The 24,460-nt window shown below is 37.3% G+C and overlaps 1 protein-coding gene across 1 annotated transcript in view; it reads right to left on the minus strand.

Annotated features, from left to right (window-relative positions):
- Positions 1-18,931, minus strand: part of LOC127985644 (teneurin-2) — a 130,460-nt gene extending 111,529 nt beyond the window's left edge. The window contains exon 1 of the mRNA XM_052587675.1: positions 18,582-18,931. Coding sequence (XP_052443635.1) covers positions 18,582-18,630 — 49 coding nt within the window. The 5' untranslated portion in view covers positions 18,631-18,931. The remainder of the gene's footprint in view (positions 1-18,581) is intronic.
- Positions 18,932-24,460: the final 5,529 nt, after the last annotated feature.

Below are 24,460 nucleotides of genomic sequence, written 5' to 3' on the forward strand. Positions count from 1 at the left end.
GAATTTGCATGAGGTAATGAAATCATATGAATAAAACACATGCGAACTGCCATGAAACGGGTTGATTATGCATGCCAGACCAGTATTTGATGATGTCTGTGCACATACCTATAGAATGAAAATGTTATACGCATTCACAACGTCACATTTTTGTAGTTTACACAGAGACGACAGTTGTATCATTTTCAAAAACCAGAATCTTGAAAAAGTTTGCGTGTGTATTTTCAAAATGCGGTTTTTGTGTAAATATCTATTTAAGTGCGATTCATTGGCCCCAAAAAAACACACATCAAACCAAATTAAACATATATTTGACAGATTTTTTTTTTATTATTCAAACCATCTATAGATATTACAATAATATCATTATTATTCATTATTTGGCCATAACAATTTTGTATGATATTTGTTATATATCAATATAAATCTTTATAATGAATAAATATATGATAATGTTTATTTTCTTACCAAAACCACATAAAATTTAAAAATGTAAGATAAATAGTAAAATAAGAAATAAAGTAAGATTGCAAGATATAAAGTTGTAATTATGATATATTAAGTCACAGATGCGCTATTTATTTCTTACTATTACATCTCCACATCCTTGTCTGAATGTGGCCAGTAGCGAGACTGTTCTTCACAGGTACAGTACACTTTGTCATTATGGGATGTGTCCCCTGGCAGCTCAATGCATCAGACGGTCTCAAAGAGGGAAATCCTGTGGGCTTTAAAGGTGACGGCTACTCCGACTACCTGACAGCCAACTTCCTTCAACCATGGCATCTGTTGGAAAGAACGTCTAGCACTGGAAGACTAACAGACAGTGTCCTCCATTGGGATTCAAATGCTCTTTGGATCCGCATGACAATTTGAGAGTATCTTACAAACAGCACATTATTCTTAATGCGTCTCAAGTTTCATTAGCATTAGGCTATTCAGGCTGCGATGTAGCAAGTAAGCTCGCTACTGCTTTGAGATGTTGTCGCTATTGTCACTATGCCAAGTGGCGGCTGTAACTTAACGTGATGTGATTTAAGAGTATTAGGAGAGGCGGTGATTACAACTCAGACTCACAGATGTGAAAGAGCCCAGCGCTGGGCGTAGTTAGCATGCAAATTCAGCAGTTCAATGGGGCGACAAACATGCACATTAGCATCGCCGACACTCAAAACAAATCTTATCGCCCTGCTTTCAACGTGACACGTTCCACCAGCCAAGACCCCCTGAAAACAATTAGGCCACAAGGCTTTTAAGTTCACTCATCTTTCGTTTTAGTCACAATTGTGAACAAAACCTCGTTCTTACCGATAAGCCTGATGGAAAGCTTTATTATGCTATTTAACAAAGGAATGAATCGGCCCCTTTTTCTCTCGTGCCGAGCAGCATACAAAGCACTTGACAAAAGAACGCTCTGGCCTGACAGGCTCTGCTCACCTTCGCTGTGGCTCATTTGCATATTCCCATCATGCTTCACTTCAGGGTTCAGCCAGGTGGCGAAATGGGGTAAACCAAACACTTCCAAATGAGAGGCTTTCTAATGCGCACTAAGAGACCTCTCTTATTTTCATATTTCAGACCGACCTGTGACTTTGTGTCTGTAATTTGCATGAAACACAATTGTTCATCTAATACAGATGGGGCCTGATTGAATCTTTCCTTTTCATTTAATCAAAAAGAGGACAATTGCTGTATTTTTCTAAGGAGCAATGCGGCCGTACCCTTGGCCCAGATATGGCAGTGATTGTTCCACAAGAGTTTTTGTGTTATTTCATTTATTCATCTACTTATATTCATAAGTCTTTTATTTACCATTTCATATCAGTATCTAGGAGTTTTCTCTCCCCCGTGGGACTGGTTTGTAATTGAGATTGCTCCCGAAGACCACAGCCTTCTGATCCTGTCACATTCATTTCCTGCTTCTGCCTCACAGGAGAATTTCAATTACACCTGCCGTCTATTTGGTAGCCTGAGCTCAGTGCCGCTCGCTGTTTGTGCTGGAAAAGTGTTTGCATCAAGGAAAAAAGGAGGGTTTAATCAAGAGGAGGATGCAAAAAGTGATTGCCAGGAGGGAAGATTGCTGAACTCATCAATGACATGCCCGTCAATAGTAAAGTTAGTGGTCAGGCTGCAAATCAATGGGGACTTCAGGGAACAGGGGAGAATCTTCTCATGCAATACTTTGGAAATAGTTGTAAGAAGGTGTAATTTTATATATAATATAACATTTAAAATACAGGAATATTTGCTGAGAAAACACAATATATAAAGAAGTTTTAAGATTACATCTTTGTGACAAAAGCAACGTAAGCTGTAGAAGTGAATATACTGATTTTATTTCCATTATGAATTTCATACTTGTTTCAGGTGCAAACTTATATATATATATAAATAAATAGAAAAAAATCATAATAACAATTAACTTTTTTGCCGTCTCTTAAAGGGGTCAAATTATGCTTTTTTAAATATAATTATTTGGTGTAACCGAATAATGTTCAAAAACACATTATTTTTAATATACTGTACATTATTGTAGGTCCTCTATGCCACACCTCTCTTAAACGCATTTTTTTCTACAAAGTCCCTCCTTCAGACAAGCACAGTCTGCTCTGATTGGCCAACTGAACCAGTGCATTGTGTTTCATTGGCCAAACATCACAAGCACTTATCGGAAATGTAACACCCCTTTCCATGATCGCGAGTTTCATCTTTCAAAATAAATGTAAAGATGGTTATTATTGTCCTTAGTTTGACCATCAATAAAGCCCGAAAGGGGAACAGAGTGGTGTGACAGACACACTGATGAAGCTCGTATGAGTTTGCAGTACACAAGCCACAGACATTACCTGTGGTTACTGAAACCACGCCTTCTTTATTTGCTTGAACATTTTGGAGGCATTATCCAAATATTTCCACATAGTGACATAGACATGTGGGGGCGTGTTTGAATGAGCCGTTTAGGAGGGTGTGGCAGAGTCTTAACTTTGATAAAGAATATCTCTTTTGATTTGAGACTTTAGTCTTTGCAACTTTACAGATCTTCTCCATGCACCAAGAGCTTGTAACATGCCAAAGAAAAGGGAAAAATTTTAATCGCATCATATGACCCCTTTAATTCATATAATTCCCTAAAACAGTTATCTCTGATGCTAGTATATAGCCTATATGAATAATCACACTTATTTAATATTACTTTTGACAGGTTTGTCAAAACATTCTAGTCATTCCAACAGAGAACAGTATATCCCAGTTATTGAGTCTCACTTCCCTCGAGACAAGCTTCAGTTTATGTGATCAGTAACAGTTCACAACCGTCAAACTCTAGAAAACCTACATCAGTCATCACATATTTTGCCCTGCACAACACTACAGTTGCGAAGTGAAATCACTCCGGCTATTTACAATCTATTTTAATCTCTTGGATCAGTCTGTGGGTTGTGCTTTGGGAATCTGGGGGTACTAACTGGCAGATAAGTACTCTTTGATGGAGCGGCTCCTCCCCCTGTCTCGTTGTCATGCATGAGTGTGCGTGTAGGACTTTTATGCGTGTGGCAGAGGCAGCAGACTGTGAAACAAGCCTTCTTCACTCAAACTGAGAGCTAATTGGGTGTGGCTGAAACAATATGGCTTCCTACGGCTCAGTAGAGATGAATGGCCCCTCTCCCGAAGATGGCAAACTTCGCTCTTCCAGGGCATCCAAACGGCTTAGACAATCAACAAACATCGGGAGGATCCATTGTTAATCTCGCCATGACAGGCCACTGAAATGAGAGATTTTACTCAAAACGACAATAACTGTCAAATAGAAATAGGATTAGGATTCCTGCGTTGGAGGCTCACATTGCACATCGTGAGTGAGAGATGTCATCATGACTGCGTTTTGCTGTTTGAATTGAGTGATTTTTCAGGTTGAGTGAGGAAAACCTAATGTTATTTGAGATCGGAGTAATGCTGGAATTCATCTATCGATGGCATGAATGATTCACATACACATTATCAGCAATTGTTTTCAGCAATGAAAAAGGGTAACCAAAGAGACTGTTGACGGGCCGAGAGAAAATTCTCCCACAAGGATGCACACCAAACAACTGAGATTCAACCAATCTGACATGCATTTGTCCTCTCTTGTCCTCCCTGTAATATCCCAGTGACTCTCTTTGAATGAATCACCCATATCACTCAGAAACACATGCAATAAGCTAGAACACAAATTGAAAGCTAGTTTCTCTAACCATAATATTATTTCCAGTTGGAGTTTTCTTTATGCTGTGTATGATTGGGGTTCTGTAATGGACTGGCCATCCAGGGAGTTTCCTTGCTTACACTGGGATAGGCTCCAGCATCCCCACAGCCTTAGACAGGACAAGAGTTCTGAGTGGATAGATGGATGGATTAACATGAATTGATGGATTAATGAATGAATAAACATGAATGGATAGGTAAATGGATAGATGGATGAACATGAACATGGATGGATGAGCACATATAGATGAACATGAATGGATGGATGGATGGACGGACAAGAATGAATGAATGAACTTGAATGGATGGATGGATGGATAGATAGATAGACGTATGCATGAACATGGATGGATGGGTGGATGAGCACAAATAGATGGACATGAATGAATGGGTGGACGGACAAGAATGGATGGATGAATGTGAATGGATGGATAGACAGATGGACATTTTGAAAGAGAAAAACTGAAAATGTAATAATTGTTTAATAGATGTTTTATATACTTTATATCTGAAGTCTCTGAGACTCCAAAAATAAGTACTGAAAAATGTTCATGGTGGACTTTTGATGGATGTTATCATATTGCTCCTAACCTATATGACTTCCTATTCTCTGATGAACACAAAATAAGATATTTTGATGTTTATGTCAACAATGTATGCCAGTGGGGACTGTGACTTTCATTTTATATATATAAAAAGGGTGTGTAAATGGTAACAGAATGTTTTTTTTTTTGTAGGTGAACTATCCCTTTAAAAAAAAAATTTTGTTTCGTTTTTTTGAAAACTGACACAGTATAGTCTTTTTATGTTGCATTACATTACACTAACCATAACATTACTTTAGCCATTATGTGGTTTTACCCCAAATTGACTCTGTGCACTACATTTTGTAGTATGTAGAGCTCCGCATGACATGAATTAGTGAATCACAGCAAAGGATTAAAATATAGTAGGTGGTAAACACACACACACACACACACACACTCACACAATCTCAAAAACAACTTGTTGCAGTTTAATGGCACCACACCGTAAAAGCCAATAAGTACTAACATTTGCAGTCAGCTACAAACCACAGTCTGGGTCTTCAGTCTCCAGCTCAGATCTTATCGCCGTCCTGTGCAGAAGCAAGACCTAACTTATCTAAATTTGCCATGGACTCAGCTAGAGAAATCAATATCACACTATCTTTACACACAACAGCACACAAACTACGACCAAAGGAAAACACACTTTACAATCTCTTGAATCTTTACCCTACACCTTTTCTACAAACACTAAATATCAAGCAGAGACAACAAGGAGGATGCACTTGTTTATCTTAGCAGTCGAAAGAGATATACAATATCCTTTGTGCTATCATTGTTGCTATGTTGTTGGGTTTCAATTAGCATGTTATGTCCAATACAATAATTTATTGTCCCCACTAAATATGTGGACATACAGTAATGCTCCAAAGGAATAACTCACTCAGAAATGGAAATTGTGTCATCATATACTCATGTCATTCCAATGCTTTAAATGACTTTTGTTCAACTTTGAAAAACAAATTAAAATATTTTAATGGAATCTTAAGAGATTCATTGCAACTTGTTGTATTTATTGCAACAATTCCACCAAAACAATATGAATCGAGCAGTTTAATCCAAGTCTTCTGACAAAACAATAAACATACATATGCTTTTATTACACATTTTTTTGAGGCATTAAAATTTTAGCAAAATTTACTTTCAAAGGAGGGACATCAATCTTTCAGGATTCATTGAAAAAAGAGCTTCGTTTATGTTTTGAAGATGAATGAAAGTCTTAAGGGTTTGGAACAACATGAGAGTGAATAATTGATGACAGAATTTTTAGTTTACGTTGATGCTAATCAAAAATGAAATTTTATTGGAGAAAATGAAGTTCTACGTTTCACTTTTCGCTGGAACATAGAAGACATTTAGAAAAGTCTTGACACAGTTCAATGTCAGTTCATGGTCAGTAGACCATTGCTGGTGAGCACAAAACCATAAAAGCTATTGCCTTAATTACCAAAATTTCAGTTTATTTATTTTTTTAATAAAACTACCAAATTATTTGGGACATGAAGTCATTTGGAATAATTTTTATGGTACTTTTAATAGTATTGGTGAACTTTTTTGATATGGCCAAGAGGTATAAAAATTGTAATTTCCCATAATAATAACAGATACAGTAATACACATACATTTTTATTCTAAATGGCATAGAAACTCACATAAGCACTACTGTGGCACACAAAATGAAGTGTTATTTTATGTATTTTTGAGGGAAAGACCTTTTTTTTTGTACAAGGGTTTCTGTTGTTAAAGGTTTTGTGGTTATTACTGTGTTCTAGCTTATGAGTTTTTTTTTTTTTTTTTTTAAGTTTTTATTTTATTTTACTTAAGTGAATTTTACTTAATTCCCTGTGTGAAATATACTTGAAAAATCTGCAAAAAATTTCACAAACTTTTTTTTCTTTAGAGTACACCATTAGGGCAGTATGCCAAATGAATAAAGTCACATTACATTATAAAATGGTTATGGCGATGTGTACTCATCTAATTTGATATCACTCTTAGGCACCAGATCAGAATATAAAATAACACTGCTGGTCAGGCATTAACTGGCTGTTATATCAAACATCAGGCCTCTAACTCCTGCGTGGAGAGGCAGTAAACAGGATATGTGCTGCAATAACAAGTGTGCATTTTTAATCAGAGCAGGGCCTCAGCCTCATATCATATGCTATATTATGTTTCAGAACCCAAAAGAGGTCTCACATGTCAGTGTATATACAGTACATCGGTTTTCATACATATGTTCTGATATCAGAGCCACCAAGGGATGCACAAATGAGTGGCTGGATCAATTAGTAGTACACTGCAAGCATTTGGAGAACCCAGCCTATGCTGGCAGAAACCCATAAAGACCTATACAAAGAGGCAGACGGGCTGGAGTACATACAACTGTATCCCCGTGAGGGCAGTTAGGGAAAAACGGGGCAGACAAAGCAGCTCAGGTAATTAAACTCCATTCATGCTGTTAGTGAGGATCAATATCGCCAGTTAAACCGCACACACTAAACGCTAGAGGAGCTGGGATATTAAAATCTTTTCATATTTCAAAAAATGTCACTATTAAAAGCAGGGCCGAGCGGTCTAACAGAATGATTGTGTGTGTGTGTGTGTGTGTGTGTGGCACAATCCACCCTAGCCTGGGTGTCAAATGCAGATTACAGTTTGATTGTGTCACACGCTTCCCCAAGGGCTAAGCGGTTGTAAACGCACTTCAGAGACGGGGAGAGAAGAAAGAGGTGGCCGGGACCCCTGTGTGCGCCTGCTCCTGGACATGGGCAGGGGGCGAGATGGGCAGCGTGTTCGCCGCTGCAGGGTGCCCGCAGACAAAGGGGCACAAAGCGCATGCCTACTGCTGGGTTTCTCAGGACGACTCGGATGTTTAAGTATCTACCAGGACAAAGCCATCTGCTTTATCAACAAAGTGTAGCGTCTCTGTGAAGACCACAGAGACCTACAGAGAATGCTAAAGCAGAGACGTATCACAAAGACCACAGGGAAAGGAAGGGTTCAATCATAATTAAAAGACCCCCCCACACACTTTTCAGCTAATGAGATCCGGTACCCTGTTGGCATGGAAACGTGATAGCACGTGCCCCCATCACCACGAGCCTCTGGCAGGAACTGCCATCTCGTCTGAGCAACAGCCTATGAAATGAAAAGGCAAGGATAACATTGAAATCAGTGATATCATAGACGTGTTAAGACGGATGTATTTGTGCGTGTGTGTGCGTGTGTTGACAGCGCACCTGTTGGAGGCGTGGAAGCGTGTCAGTAATCATTAAGTTAATGGCAGGAACAATTATCCAGTGAAATAAATGACAGCCTTTGCACCGCTCATCCATCATCTGTCGTTTTGATTGACATGTGTTCAGGCTGCTTTTCTTAACCCTTGCATTACTGCTGAAGACCATTATAGCATCACAAGGCAAAAGAGGACTGGACAGACAACTGACGTCATTTCTAAGTAATGACTCATGAGCTGCGCTTCAATTCACAGGGTCACTACATAGTGTTCCCTGCTACACGCTACTTACGAATTTCACGTCACTTGACAAAATATATTTTTATGGGACACCCTGAAACACATTGTTGTGAAACACAACATTTATATTATATTATATTATATTATATTATATTATATTATATTATATTATATTATATTATATTATATTATATTATATTATATTATATTATATTATATTATATTATATTATATTATATTATATTATATTATATGTGACCTTGGTCCGCAAAACCAGTCATAATATTAAAGGTATATTTGTAGCAATAACCAAAAATTCATTATATGGGTCAAAATTATAGGTATTTCTTTTATGCCAAAAATCATTAGAATGTTAAGTAAAGATCATGTTCCATGAAAATATTTTGTAAATTTCCTACTGTGAATATATCAAAACTTTTAATTAGTAAAATGCATTGCTAATAACTTAATTTGGACAAATTTAAAGGCGATTTTATCAATATTTCGATATTTTTTATCAGATATCAGATTGCAGATTTTCAAATTGTTATATCTCGGTCAAATATCGTCCTATCCTGACAAACCATACATCAATGGAAAACAAATTGATTCAGCATTCAGATTTGACCCCAACAATTGACCTTTATGACTAGTTTTGAGGTCCAGTGTCACATATTATTATTAAATATATTCAAAATATCAGTGTTTTTTGTGTTTTTTTTGCTTGTATTAATTAAGCAAATAAAAAAAATGTAAAGTCCTACCAACCCCTAACTTTTGAAAGGTAGTGCATATACAGAGGTGCCCAAAAATTGTTAGAACACTTGGTATATTTAAGATGTTTTAGTTGTTTTTGTTGAATTGGTCATCACAATACCCATGAAACATTTTTCAAATTGCTGCAAAAGGTGGACATACCAAATATTAAAGTTGAAGTGGATAAAAACGGTACGGCTCACTTCATCTGAGATTTGTTGTGATCACAGTCAGCAACCATCTGCATGTTTCATGAACATTATGAAATTATATCATGTTTGCAAGCAAAAAAAAAAGGTAATTATTTTCAGATCTGTCAGGTACTCAAACTATTTTGGCCACCACTGTATATACAGTGTATAACTGATTACATGGACTCTGGTTTACGTAATCTGATTCCAAAAATCTAGCCCATCATAATTAAAGTATATTACATTTTTTTAATGCTCATAATCAGATTACAGTTACTTGTTTTAAGGAATATCTGATTACATGTTATTCACACAATGCCAAATGTATATGTCAGTTTGGGAAACCCTGATTTAATGTAATGTTTAATGCATTTTATAATGTTGATAAACAAAACTTAATATATTCTTTCTCTGCTTTTTTTCTAGCAATATGGTACATATTATACCAATATATTTAAATAAAATACCATGCAATAAACCATTTGAGGTATGCAAACCCCCTATATTTAGTTTTTAAGTCTATGTTCTTTTGTGATGCGCAAGAACAGGAAGGTTAATTTTCCTCTTCACCTTCTGAAGCGATGTTTTTGCTCCGTGCAATCTGGAGTCTCTCTTAAGATGGCCGAACACCCTCTTAGCAGGGCTGAGTAATTGGAACGCACCCATAGACATCACCTTGTGTGATGTTCTATTTTTGATGCCCAGTTACCGTCATGAGCAGACAGAAGCCAGTGTGACACAAAGAGAGATGCTTCTGCAGTCCCACAGATCCACAAGTCTACACTTCTAACTATCAGACGCAGGCAGATCTTCCTGCAAAATGACACCCCAGCACTGATGCTCTGAAGTCTGCGCGAAATCAGACGCTCTGGGCTCTTTTCCTACGTGGGAAGAAGAGAAAATGCAACATGGTTTGACTCTAAACCCCAGACACGAGCTGTCATCCGACATGATGACAGATATCATAAGATTCACTCCTCCCTCTCTCTGGCTCACTTCTCATTTTCTCTTCATTGATCTGTTTGAAATCCAAACCACATGCACCTTTCATCAACAAACCACGTCACTTCTAGACAAATAGAAATGGAGTGACAAAATGTTTTCTACCAGAGTGTTCTTATCAAGTTTCTATGATTTATGTATTATATATATACACACACACACAACTTTTTAACAGTTTTTGTTTTATTTTTCAGCAGCTATTACTCCAATCTTCGGTGTCACATGATCCTTCAGAAATCATCTGAATGTGCTGATTTGTTGCTTAAGTTTATTATTATTTTCTTATTATCAGTGTTGAAAACAGTTGTGCTGCTTTATATTTTTTGTGATAAATTTTTTAGTTCAAGTTTAAAGAGCACCATTTATTTGAAAAAAAGTAAAGTAAATGTAAATTTTGTAACATTATGCACACTGTTGGGAACGTTACTTTAAAAAAGTAATTAGTTATAGTAACTCACTACTTGTTCCAAAAAGTAACTGAGTTAGTAACTGAATTACTCTATAATAAAAGTAACTCATTACCAGGGAAAGTAACTATTTGCGTTACTGTAAAAAAACAAAAAAAGAAGAAAAAAAAAGTTGCTATATGTCAAATAATTATTATTATTATTTTATTTTTTTTGGAGCAGTTTTCACAAGTCAGTTAAAATGAGTAGAACAGACAGGTGTTCGTACATAACTTTCAATATTTATTGCACGTCAACAGACAGCAAGAGTTTTATCCTGCACTTCCAAGTATTATCTTTGTAAGAAAAGTGTTTTTGGTCACTAGCTTTGTAGATGCGAGTGTCACATATTACACGTACACATTACATGCACGTTCTTGCCTTTGAACGCAATGAATTTTAAATAGTGCTTATATCTCCAACTTGAAAATGCCAACTTTTCATCGGATTGCTCCCGACACGCCATCTCTGCTGCTGCTGCTCTCGCGTGCGTGTGTGTGTTTGACGCCGATGTCGTGAAAACACTGGCTCTGATTGGCTACCATGAAACACGTGACTCTGCCTTAGCCAATCATAATCGCTTATCTCATTATTAACCCACCTCCTCACTCGCTGTGTGAGCCAGGGGTGCGTTTGGATTACATAGTTTATTAAATCAATGCATTGTAACGCACCGCACTTAACATCCAGTAATGTTAACGGCGTTATAACGACGGGAAAAGTAATTAGTTAGATTACCCCGTTACTGAAAAAACAACGTCGTTACCTAACCGTTCTTTTAAACGGCGTTAATCCAAACACTGATTATACATGACTTTACTGTCACTTTCGATGAACTGAATGCGTTATATAAACAAATACAATTGAACAAAAGCATTCATTGAACTTCTTGTAAATTATGTGACTCCTAACATGTACATATCATATTAATTTCTTTAAAAAAAATGTATTGACCACAAAATACAGTATGAGATTAATACACCCACACACATGCTTTATATAAACATCATATGAGTCATATGCACATGCAAACTCTAGTCTGATCTAAAAGAAGAGCACAGAGGAGCCTGATGAAGGTCAAATGTCAGTCTCCATCACTGTGACAAACGAACTAGACAGAGCCAGAAGCGACGTAAACAACTTTTCTCCCAAAGGTGACGAGGCTGTTTTGTTCAAGAATCCGAGTGTTTCTATGTGTGTGTGTGTGTGTGTGTGTGTGTGTGAGGAAGAGCAAGAGAGAGAGTGCTTGTTTGTGTGTGTGAGTAGGTCAGTGATGGATGAGGAGGGCACTCGTCTCTCCCCCAACCCTCACCCCCCCAACGAAGTTTACCGCTGCTTATTTGTCATTGCCATCAGTGGGCCAGAGCTCTCACCACAGGATCAAGCCCCACTTTATCTCTGTCATACAAAACAAGATGGTACCACTAAAACTACACAAAATATCATTCAGCCACTGAATCCTCTCTTCTTCGCGGTGATCGTTCAGTGCCAGCGTCAGAGAAAGCTGGATGGAAAATCAGCAAATGAATGTTCTCCTTGATCCGTGTTGTTTGTCGCGCTGCCCTGAGCCCTTGCGGTATATAATATCTAACTATCGCTGGCGTCCACCTGCCCTTACAGTGATATTTACTTCAGATATTAAACTACACATGGTAATATCTGTTCATCCATAAACAGTACTTTACATTCATGCTCATAAGATGGAGTCCTCGGGCAAATTTCCTGAGCAGAATTTCAACAAGTGAGAACGACACCATATGAACATTAAAGAAAAGAACATTCACAGATATGATCGCATATTATTTTCACCTCTGCTCTCACCTGTGTGACTGAGAGGTGCTAATGGGAAAGAAGAAAAAGTGTAAGTGATTAACATGGAAATAAAATAAAGGAAAAGAGAGTATAGACAAATATGATTGGAACAGAGAAAGAAAAGCCAAAATGAGAAGGAAAATGACAAAAACAGAAGTTTATATATATATATATGTGTGTGTGTGTGTGTGTGTGTGTGTGTGTGTGTATATATATATGTGTGTGTGTGTGTATATATATATATATATATCAACTGATGCTGGCGCGCGCTATATGGCTTCCGCGAGAGGAAAACTGAATCGGATGCGAAGAAACGGGAGCCCGCGAGTTCATTTCAAACTTTCAAACTGATGCACACACACATACACACACATACTGTACATACATACATAATATATATATATATATATATATATATATATATATAAATAAATCTAAATGAATGACAGTGAAGTGTTTAACAAGTGTTTTATCTTTAATCTTTTAAATAGATACGTCGTAATATTTGAAGGTTAGTTTAGTCATTTTTTATTGTTTTTGTTTGTTTTGTTATGAACTTGAATGTCATCTTTTGTGACTGCACTTACAAAAGAGAAACTGGATGGCAGTTTATTTTAAGTTTTCAATTGACTAAAGATATAAGTTATTGTTACATTATGTTGTTAATAAAAGTTTTAATTTAATTTAAAGTTATGTGGTACATTGCAAACAAAGGTCAGATATTATATTACATAAAAGTCTAGTTTGAAAAATGACAATCTGTGCTTTAAAGAGAATAAATGTAAAAATCGAGAATCGAATCGAACCGTTACCTTAGAATTGAAAATGCAATCGAATCGAGGATTTGGAGAATCGTGACACCCCTAATATATATATATATATATATATATATATATATATATATATATATATAAGAACAAAAGAAAAAAAGAAAATGAGGATAAAACGAGAAATAAAGCAGATGAAAGATGAGATGAGATGAGACAATAGAAGAGGAGAAGTAAAACACAGAAGAGATGAGATCAGACAAGACGAAACAACAACAAAGAAAAAAAACACAGGGCAGTAAAATAAAATAAAATAAAATAAAATAAAATGAGAACAGAAGAGGAAAAGAAATAATACTTAATGAGAAAAAATTGAAAACAAAAAGAGCATAAAATAATAAATTGTGAAAAGAGAGAGAGAAAAAACATTATATCAGGCACAACAAATTATTTTCTCTATAGAGAAAAAGAAAAAGGAGAGACAAAATTAAGAAAAGAAAGACAAAATTAAAAGAAGAAGAGTTGAGATGACAGAGAGGTTTCATCAGGAACTCTCGTCGACTGACCAAAATGTAAAAAAGTGAGCTCAGAGAATCTGCTGGCCCTTCACACTACACAGAAACACAACTGATCATACAGGCCAGACTTGACCATGTTTCATGTGACACTGCAGCGGTGCCCTTCAGCATGGAACGGTCCCGGAGGAATGGCAGCCGTGTAACGCTCTTCTACATCTCCATCTGATACTCTACAAGGACGTGAGCGCGCACACACACACATACACAACATCAATTCATCCCAACAGAACAACTCTCCAGCCCTTATCATTTCCTTCTCTCTCGTCTTACCGTCTCTGACCCTCTCTCCAGTCTGACACTGCAACAGTGGCCGTAATGTGCGAGTTTAACACATTAAGTGTTCAGAGCCCCACGGATTCACACACTCTTTAAAGCTCAACCTGCTCTAACACTACAGACCCACGTATCTTCTTTCCCACAGTTCTGGTGTCATTTCTTCCCTTTGTGAATCACTGCCGTCACCTCATGACTTCTCATCATATTTCTCCGTGTCCAACAAGCACTGAATCGATATCTGATAATGAGGTAAAACTTAAAGTGTTAAAAAAAAAAGCACTGAGTCAGGTCAAAACCTCGTCGATAAACTCTAAATAATCTATTAGATATTCTATCGTTCCAGATTAATTTGAGGGTTTGCCAAATGACCGATCAAATAAATCAATGCTGCAGTGAGCCCTTAATCTGTGTGTTAATTAAGGCCAGCCGTGGGACTGATGAACTTGGCACTCGTTTCCCACTGAGAGCAGCAGAGGTGCAGGCGAGCACATCAATGCACGCACATACACACCGTGGTCTGCTGCTTTCATTAAAAAGAATAATAATAAAAAGTATTAGAGCTGCACAATTAATCGACAGTAGAACACAATTACGGCTGCCAAGTCATAGTGCATATATATAAATGTGGTGGCCAGTCAAATGTATGTAAATTATGAGGCTATCAATAAGGGATGCACAATGTTTCAGTGGTCATTATCTGTATTGTAACTTAATAAAATAAAATAAATAATAATTAATTTTCTGCAGTTTAAAGGCACAATATGTAATTTTTCTGCTTTAAAAATAGCAGAAATCACTATATCTATGTTATATATATTTTTTAGTTGTGTACTTACATCATCCCGACAGTTTCCACAAACTTTCAAATCCGGAGAAAATTATAGTTTAATTAGAAGACACGGCACGTTTCTTTATTTCCTTTTGGTCACCCGTCTATGGCGTCATATAAACTTTGACCCCTCTAGTTTATCTAACTTCCTGCGGAACTGCCAAATACAAAGGTGAACAGAAACAAAGACGAGACGAAGAAGAAAAAATAGTAGCCTTGATTGAGACTATTAATTTTATATTTATATTCGTATTTAAACCTCAATCAATAACTTAGTTATGGATCATGATTATGCTATGCCTGCACGTTCTGTGAAGCGCAAACGTACGGGTGAAATAAATGACCCGAGATGGTTTTGGGACAAGAGAAGCAACAAGACACGGGTAAATATTGGAGTTGCATTTCCAAGATAGAGAGAGCTTCATGACAAGCTGAAACTACCGAGAGATGCTGAACTCGCTTGCATTCTGATAAACAGGTATGCATCCATTCAGCTAACTTTATATATCCGTATTTTTTGTGAAACGATGATGTCTTGTGTAAAACGCAGATGGACTAGCTCTCATGTAAATCTACATTTGTTCTATATCTAGCTGAATAAAGTAGCTTCAAATACAGTTCTCTAACTTGTTCGATATCATAGTATAACGAAATTATCATTATTAACGAAAGGTGACCGTGTTTTTAAACATATATTACTACTAGCTAGATGGAATATTGATTTGATAGGGGTCTCATAATTCATATATCTCTCTGTTCGAAAAGATGTGATTGTCCAAATACTAAGTTAGAATGAGTGAGGAATGTGGAAAGCGACAGAGCGCGTGATCCAATGAACAACAACTCCCATGAGCTTTACGCTCTTTCCCGACGTCATCAAAGTACGTCTTATGTTATTATTTTGATTGAGTGACCCCTGGTGGCTAAAAATTCCATACTGTACGTTTAATCTGTTTTAAAATATACTAAGTGTCATCTGAAGCACATAGATGTATATCTAATAGCATATATATTGGTAATTGGCTTCAAAACATAAATAATTATTAATAATACATAAATAAATAGATAATCTGTTCATCAGGGTTTTTTTTTTTCATCAGTTTATCCATACCTATAAGTAACGCCAGTCAGTGCTAAGCTGTCTTATTTTTCATATCTGTAAGCGCTGGCCCACAAAAAAGAGAACTGAAGAAACATCACCTGGCACTCAAAAACAAGATGTATCCTAGCACTGGCGCAGTAGAAATCTGCTCAAAACAGCAGCGTTTCAGGCTTCAGCACGAGCTGTGTAGATAAGTGTTTCTATCAGTGCAGTGTTTATTGCAGCTATCCAAAACACTTTAAGCTGCTCCCAATGTGCCTATTCCATTAAGTTGATACTGATGAAAAATTGCAGTTACTCTTAAGACCCTGTAAATTAACAAACTGTTGGCTTATTAAAACAATAATAGATTTTCCTGTGTTGCTCAATTTCCCTCGCCTCTAATGAGATGCCAGCGAGTGGCCCTTGCCTGCGAGGTTAATGGATTCCATATTTTTCAATTTAAAAATTGGGTTCTTCTAGCTCAAGAACCAATGCAAAAGTGCTGCTAATTAGACAGCAATGGCTCAAAAGAGCTTAAGGAGACTGTCGAAAGCAGGCAAGCAGCTTGCCGCGCCACATCCACTTCTGGGGCTTTTTTTTTTTTTTTTTTTTTTCAAAGATTTACTGATCTAGGATTTGTTTTTCCCCTCAAACTCTACATATCATACCCCACCATGTGTTTAAAGCGCAGCTGCTCGTGTTGCTCTGTGAATACACACTGTAAAACAGGAACACTGATGCTATAGCCATGGCCTTCTCTAGCAGGGGTGTGTGAATGAGGCAGGATCAGGTCTTTGAACGCCGCAGTGTCTTTCTGTACGAGACAGAGGTGGATGGAGGTGATGTCGAGGGGTGATTGCCCACTGAGCTCTGAATTGATAGAGACAGGCGGTGAAGGGCAGGACGGGACTGCCTGCCATTGATCACACATTCTGGACAGGAGGCTTTTCAATCAAACCCTCTTCTCTCTCCGTCTCCTGCATCTGTGGGCTAAGAGGCCTGGGCTGAGGCAAATTGCTTCATGCCAGTCTAATTTTAAGAAGCTCGTAAAAGCAGAGAAATGCTGCTCTCACTCACATTCTCTCCCCGGCTCCCCGAAGTGCACAGCTATGCTCTCGTACAGAGATGAAGAAGAAGGATCTCATTCTCTGAAGAAGACAGCATGCTTTTACCACACACGTGCACAGGCACACTTACGCTGACCAGAGCGTCTGCTGGACTCGTCTTGGCGGAGACCATTTAATTTCAGTTTGGACCTCTGGGCAATTTATCCAGCCGTCTTCTCCTTGTGTGGCCTCTCCATCATACCGCTAAATATGAGTGAATCCATCTCACAGCCATTGAGTTTTTCTCTCTAAGCGTTTATAATCAATGTGCACTGTAGTTCAGATAGAAATTTAACTGCACTTTGTAATGTTAGCTGCTTGGGATGCCTTGTGGCATATAAAACACTGTGAAAAGCTCATTTTCCCATCTCCCAAGCATTAATCAAAATGAAGGTTTAAAATGGCTCGATGTGACAAATTATTAACTATATTGTTTCTTGGCCACTGTTCACAGCATGTGGATGATTCATACTAATGCTGAGAGACAGAATGAAAATAAAACACAGTTGGGAACTTAATTGCTTAGTCATGGTAATTAAGCATAAGTAGGCGACAGCCTACTCAAATCATGCACTTCATTGTCTTAAAGCGAAAGATTTTATAACTTTTTAACTAAAATATATTTTTTTTCACTAGTCTTTTTTTTTTATTCTGCATGTCTCAGGCATTTCTTAAGTGAAATGTCAGAGCTTCAGTTTTTGATTAACAGCAAGTGGATGGTGATCTTTCCAGCCAAAAGGGAAACCGTACACGTTCAACAGGTATAATTTACAGTAGGCCTATCAAATACACTTTTCACTGCAGAGGAGAGTAGCTCAAATATTCTGCCTAATATCTCATTTTGTGTTTCATGAAAATAAAATAATGAAAATAATATGAGGCTGATATGAGGGTATTTAAAAGAAATATTTTGGTATTCTTGTCTTCTTTTGAATAAAAACAGTTAACAACATAAACCAAGCCTCACTAATCAATAAAATACTTTTTATGCCATAAATCTGGTAAGTGTCTTAACAGCAGAATGATGAAAAGATGATAAATAAATAAATAAATAAATAAATAAATAAATAAATAAATAAATAAACTTAACTAACTAAATGTTGAAGCTTACATTTTTGGACAATACAACCTTATAGTTAACTCGGTCACAAACGAGTTTCTTTGATTGTGCTTGCTTTTAGTAGGTTATTAGTCGCCAAATAAACTATAATCCCAATATAGAAATTTACGTGAAATGCATGTTCTTTACTACTATACAGAGAGACAAGCTGGAGCTATATCAATTTGCACATGAGAGTGAAAGTCCGCGTTCGTGTCACCTGGGCACGCGCGCTTTGCCGGTGGCACTTTCGCGCGCATCTCACGAGCCGGTTTTTGCCGACAGCTCGCGCGCTGATGTGAGTGAAGGAGTGAATCGGCTTTCTTACCTGGGTCGTGGTGGAGCGCTTTCGCCCTGTGTATGCCCGGGTGGTGCATCTCTCCCCGGCTTTTCGTAATGCCGGTGCTACCGGCTGTGGAGTCAGTCAGAAATCCGTAACAGGTAAACACGGATCCTAAAACTTCGCAGGTTTGATAGTCAATCTGAGACACTTAACGATATACTGATTCTCCTCACAGTTCTACGCGCCACTCGCATTCATCTCCGTTTCTTTTATTTGGCTTCGTTTTGGTGATAAACGTTCAGAAAGTCACATGAATGAAAAGGCAGAAGAGCGGAGAGAATTCCTGGAACAAAAGAGTGTAGTTGTGCAGAGTCAGAGCGGAGCTGTGCCTGCTCTTTCCGCCGCACACAACAGATGCTTGCAGCTCAGATTGGAAGGGAGGGAGGGAGGGAGGGAGGGGATGTGGCCGAGAGGGAGCGATAGCTTGACTCTCATTAGTCAAATAGTCCGATTATTTTTCATTTAACTCCTACTTGAATGATATTTGCATAAGAGAGAGACACGACTTTATTTTGTTATCAATTTAACACATATGGGCTACAGATGATTCGACTAGTTTACAATATCTGCACACAGTAGCCTACTTATTAGAATAAATTATCTTATGCGAAGAAAATTTATAATTTATGACTGACCCATAAAATGTGTGTAAGCAGTCTGAATCATACAGACTGATTCATGTACAAATGTAAATAATGCAACTATATAATTTAAATAATGTAATACTATCTTTGTAGCATCCTAATGTTTAGCATACAATTGATATATATGTAATTTAATTGTATATTAAAATATTTATCTTTGTGTTTATGCAGCTAATATTATGGGTAGACACAATACAGGCATTGCACTCTACTGTACAAATTCAGTATTTTCCAGAAAATGTTAATAATTGTTTATAAACCTTCAGTACAGTAACAACATAAAAGCTAATTACTCTACTGTATAATGTGTCTTTATGAATACAAATATTTAGTTGTCGTATACATTTTAGTAGGGGTCCCTCACAAAGTGATCATCATCATATATAGGGCTCTCTGGCTTCTCAAAGTTTGAAAACCCCCCACTTAAAACACCACGTGTTATAGTAGCTTTTAAAGCCCAGTCACTTAATGTGATCCAAAGGATCATGTCTTGTTCAGGTGGTAATCTTTAGGGCATAACAGGCCATTAGATGTCCAATGCTCCTGTGAAGCTTCAAGCTGCCACATTGTTGCCCTGTGCTTGCTGGGTTTCACACAGCCAAGCTTGGCCTGCTGCTCTCCATCCTCTCCCATATGGGTCAGCTTCCTGTTCCTGCTGGGCAGAAACCTACTACAGAACCTATCCTTTCATGCTGACCTATGAGCAGTTCTGCTCACCTAAATCCCATCCTGACTCTGAGCCACTTCAGTAAAGCTGCTCTCTGACCAGTGCCCATGAACCTCCAGAGGAACCGGCATTTATCAGTCCAGTGCCTAGAGTCTAAGTTTGGACAATACCAGCTAACAGCTTCTAATGCTGGCACTTCACTTCTACCATGGTCTATAACTAGAATACAGGATCGGTTCATGAATACATGTGGGACATATGAGAGCTGTTCAATTTCCAAACCAATAGAGAGCACTTAGAGTGGTGGAATTATTCAATGGACCCAAGTGGTGGTACTTACAAAAGCTGGTGCCTTTGTACAGTATGTATGTGAGTAGATGATGGACTAATATGGCTTCTCTTAGCTTTTTGCCAGATATATTTGGCCACTGTAGGTCACCTACAGAGTTAAAGAGTCAGTGATATGATATTTTTGGGTCCACATCCTTCCATTTATTTAAAATCACAATGGCATGAATATTCTCTGATGACCATGTTTCTAATTTTTGAATTAAAATTCATACAAGTGATATCATAATACAAAATAATAATGAAAAAAAAAATACAAAAAAGCCTGCCGAATGGTCCAATCAACATGTGGAAAAACATAAAACAGGAAACAATCATATCAAAATGATCAAATGATTATGATCAACTCTGCCTCCATTAATGTCATTATTAATGATGTTTTTATGACAGAATAGTTAAAAAAAATGATGAAAATCAATCCTAATGATGAAACTGATTCAAAGGTATACAATTTTTTTTTTACCTTGTTGCACCACAAGACATTTTTATAGCTCATCGATATAAACATCTCTTGAAAATGGTTTATATGAAGTTCGCAACCCCGGTTCAGGAGGAGCCTAAACATTCAGTCCTGTCAATCATCGTTACAACGGCATATAAACAGCAGTAATTGTTCTGTTCAAGCCACAGTTCTTCCGGCGTCCATCCACCTCCCCTTCTCCTCCTTTAATTCCTCCTCTTTTTCCTCCACACTGTATCATCATGAGCTCTTACTCTGAGCTCAAGCTGAGCCTCGGGTTTAGAGTCTCCTTCATAGACAGCAAGCCAAGTTTGTTTACCATTATCTGGCAGGGCTGAATGGGCAGGCACACTCGGGAAATGTTTATTTACAAAACCATATGAAACTAACTTCAATGCAAAGAATACATTTCTAAAACCGTTACTGACCCTCGACAGTTTCACCTACAATATTGTCCTATACGCATTCTTTCTTCTACTCAAGATTGAAGACATATATGATGTAAACAGCGCCTTTTTTGTCTCACAACATCCTGATTTATGGAATATATCAAACTTTTTTTTTTCTGTATCCAAGGCTTTGATCAGGTAGACAGAACTGGGTCATCAATTCATCTATTTCTTTTTTTTTCATGGTATAAATTTCAGCGGAAGGAGGACACATACAAAGGACTAGAAACTGTGGAAAATACCACATATATTATGAAATGAACAGCCATTTCTCAAAATTTCCTTCGGTCGTATGAAAGCAACAGCTGTATAGGAGATTTTCAGGGCAATGAATATTTAATCAGAGAAAAGCAGAGATAGCAATATTAATAATATGAATTATAATGATAATGGTTATTGATGAGGTCAGAAATAAGTACAAGTACATAATGCAAATGTTCTTTGCACATCTAAAATACTTTCCAAGAAAAAAAAAGAAAAAAATCAAGTGCTAAGGGAAAGCTGACGTCTCTTGAGACGCAGCAGCTCATTCCCTCGTGCATCTCTGTTCTTACTCTGAAGGCTGTCATGGTTTGGGCTAATCACTGCACAGGTGTCTGCCTGTGGCTGTCACTCATCAAGCTCACTACGATATGCAAATTATCTTAAATGCCGTTGCCTTTTCTGGATGAATTGTCCAATCCAATGTCATTTTGCATGGATGGGTTTGTGCCAGCAGCATCAGTTATAACCTCCCACTCCTCCCCAAGCTCAGAGCCAATCAGACAGACTCATCAACCACCATTAATTTTTTAAGATTTCCTCCAGCGCTGAATCTATCTGCCGAGGTCCCCAATTAAGCACAAAACAGAACGCAGACGTTCACCTTCCCTGCCATGCCGTGAAGCCAACGGCTATCAGTTAAAACTGCTTACACAGACGCTGCTCTTGGCTATGTCGCACTAAAACGCCGCTAGCCATGCACTTGACAGTCCTTGCATATTGCAAATTACTTCCAACATATCAACAGTTAAAGTGAACTTGTGCCATAATTACACACTTAGTCAAATTGTTCAATTTCTGCCCAAGTCATATTAGTGAGATTCAGAGTGGGCAGAAAGTGTTTAAATTTATACGTGACTCAAAAATGCTAGTGTCATATGACTGAGCAACAGTACATCAGTCATCCAAATATTTTAGGAAAGTAAGAATATATTATTGGCTTTTACTGACAAACTTTCTACGTACTTAAGAAATGAGCAACATTAATAAATTGCTGTCCATTTTTCAAACCCTCTTAAAGATCATATTCAGGTATGGAAGACGTTAACTAATTATAGCACTAATTTTAGTTTCATAAGGCTGATGGTGAAATGAATGTGGTTCAGAGAGGTGGCCCTGATCAAATATTCCTTTTCAGCAGAGGAAGAACAAAGGCTATCAATAGCGGCGGGATTACTTATGCCCTTTTCCCTCGTTTCGTGTCCAGTTCTCGCATTCTCTTTTACATGAGAAGCAGCTTTCATTGTGTAGATCAAAGCCAGAGCAGTTCGATTTGAATAACCTGCCATACACCTGCATGCATGTGACATTCAGCTTTTTTTTTAAATAGTACTTGTCATATTATTTATTTATTTATTTTAATTTTGTGTAGTTCTGCTCACAATTTTCAAGGATGAAGATGTGTTATGGAAACGGTCCATATTTTCAATGGCTTAATTTGCCTACTTGCATGATACAGAATTTGCAATGGAATACATTACTGTACAGTTTTAATTGACCTCAACAACATACAGTATTTGAAACATTCTCGGTTGCAAAAGTTACGCTTATGTTTTTTTTTTTTTTGCACAAAGGGTACTATGGATGATAAAGGTTCTTCAATGAACCTCAGATGCCAATAAAGATCCTTTATTTTTAAGAGTATAACGCATGTTGCTACTTTTGCAATGCCAAGGTCATAGGTTTGATTCCAAGGGAATGCATGAACTTAAGGATGCACAGTATTATCAGAATGTTATCGGAATCGGCCGATAAAGGCTCAAAATCTAAACATCAAATAAAGCAGTAACTGATGTCATACAAATTATGAGCATGCTTCTATTTAAAGGTCAGAAGCTATAGCTTATATGAAGTAAAATCACAAACATAACACTTGTAAATTAAATAACTGTATATATACAGATTTATTCAATAATGGATTATGAAAGCTTAAATACAAGCTGATATAATATACTCAAATACTCTAAAAGATTTTGAGAATTTGTACAGCTCTTTTGCTTTAGACCATATAAAAATGTTAAATACACAGTTAAAATGTTAAAGTTACCACTGCTTCTGTCTTTTGAAAAAAAGCAGTGACTGATTTATAGATAACTTATAGTTATTTTAAAAGTTTCCAATGTATTACCATTATAAAAGAACTTCATTATGATTTATTTAGGTCTAACAAATAAAGTTTTTGTTAAAAGCCATCCAAAATGTATAATAATTTAATACAATCACTGCACAGGAGATACTCAGTGTTGTTTCCAAACACAAGGAAATATATTGGCATTGGCTATCGGCCAAAATAAGTTGAATAATATCGTCGTATCGGCAAAAATCCAATAATGTGTGTCCCTACTTCGAATCCAATGTAAATCACTTTGGATAGAAGCACCTGCCAAATGCTTGAATGTAAATGTAATATTAGCATAACTTTACGAGTTGTAAATTACCAGTTAAGAACCATTGTGTCAGATTCTCGGCATCCTTATGTGTTTGGGATTATAAAATAATTGTCTACTATCTCATAAATGTCATTAAGATACAGAACGCTAAAGGAAAGCTATGAAAACTAAAGTCAACATCAGTTAGAGGGATGTGTCTGTCTACCTTAACCTTTAACCTCATTGACTAAAGAACATCCATAACCATCAGCAGACATTACGGCTCATTTTGTTCATTGTTTGTGTTTTGGCAAGGAGCAGCTCTGCAACTATCGTTGTCACATCACATCGTCTCATCGGTGAAACCCCCCAGCCGTCTCTCCCAAGAGTGATTAATCTTCTAACACTAATTAGATATTTGCTAATTAGCATCTGACATGTGAGGGGAGGAAGAGAAACATTTGCATGCGGACACGGATGGCTACAGTTGGCAAATGGCGGGCTCAACCGTAGCGAAGCGCCATCAGTGGAGTCGGAAACACGGCGCAGCTCACCGAGCAGGATGTGCTGATGTCAGAACGCCTGCTGGGTGATCTACCTGCATATAAGAGAATGTCAACGTCCAGGGGCTCAGGCATTATTTTATTCATTTTCAAATGAAGTCAC

The sequence above is a fragment of the Carassius gibelio genome, chromosome B21 (assembly GCF_023724105.1).
Source record: "Carassius gibelio isolate Cgi1373 ecotype wild population from Czech Republic chromosome B21, carGib1.2-hapl.c, whole genome shotgun sequence".
Classification (NCBI taxonomy): Eukaryota; Metazoa; Chordata; class Actinopteri; order Cypriniformes; family Cyprinidae; genus Carassius; species Carassius gibelio.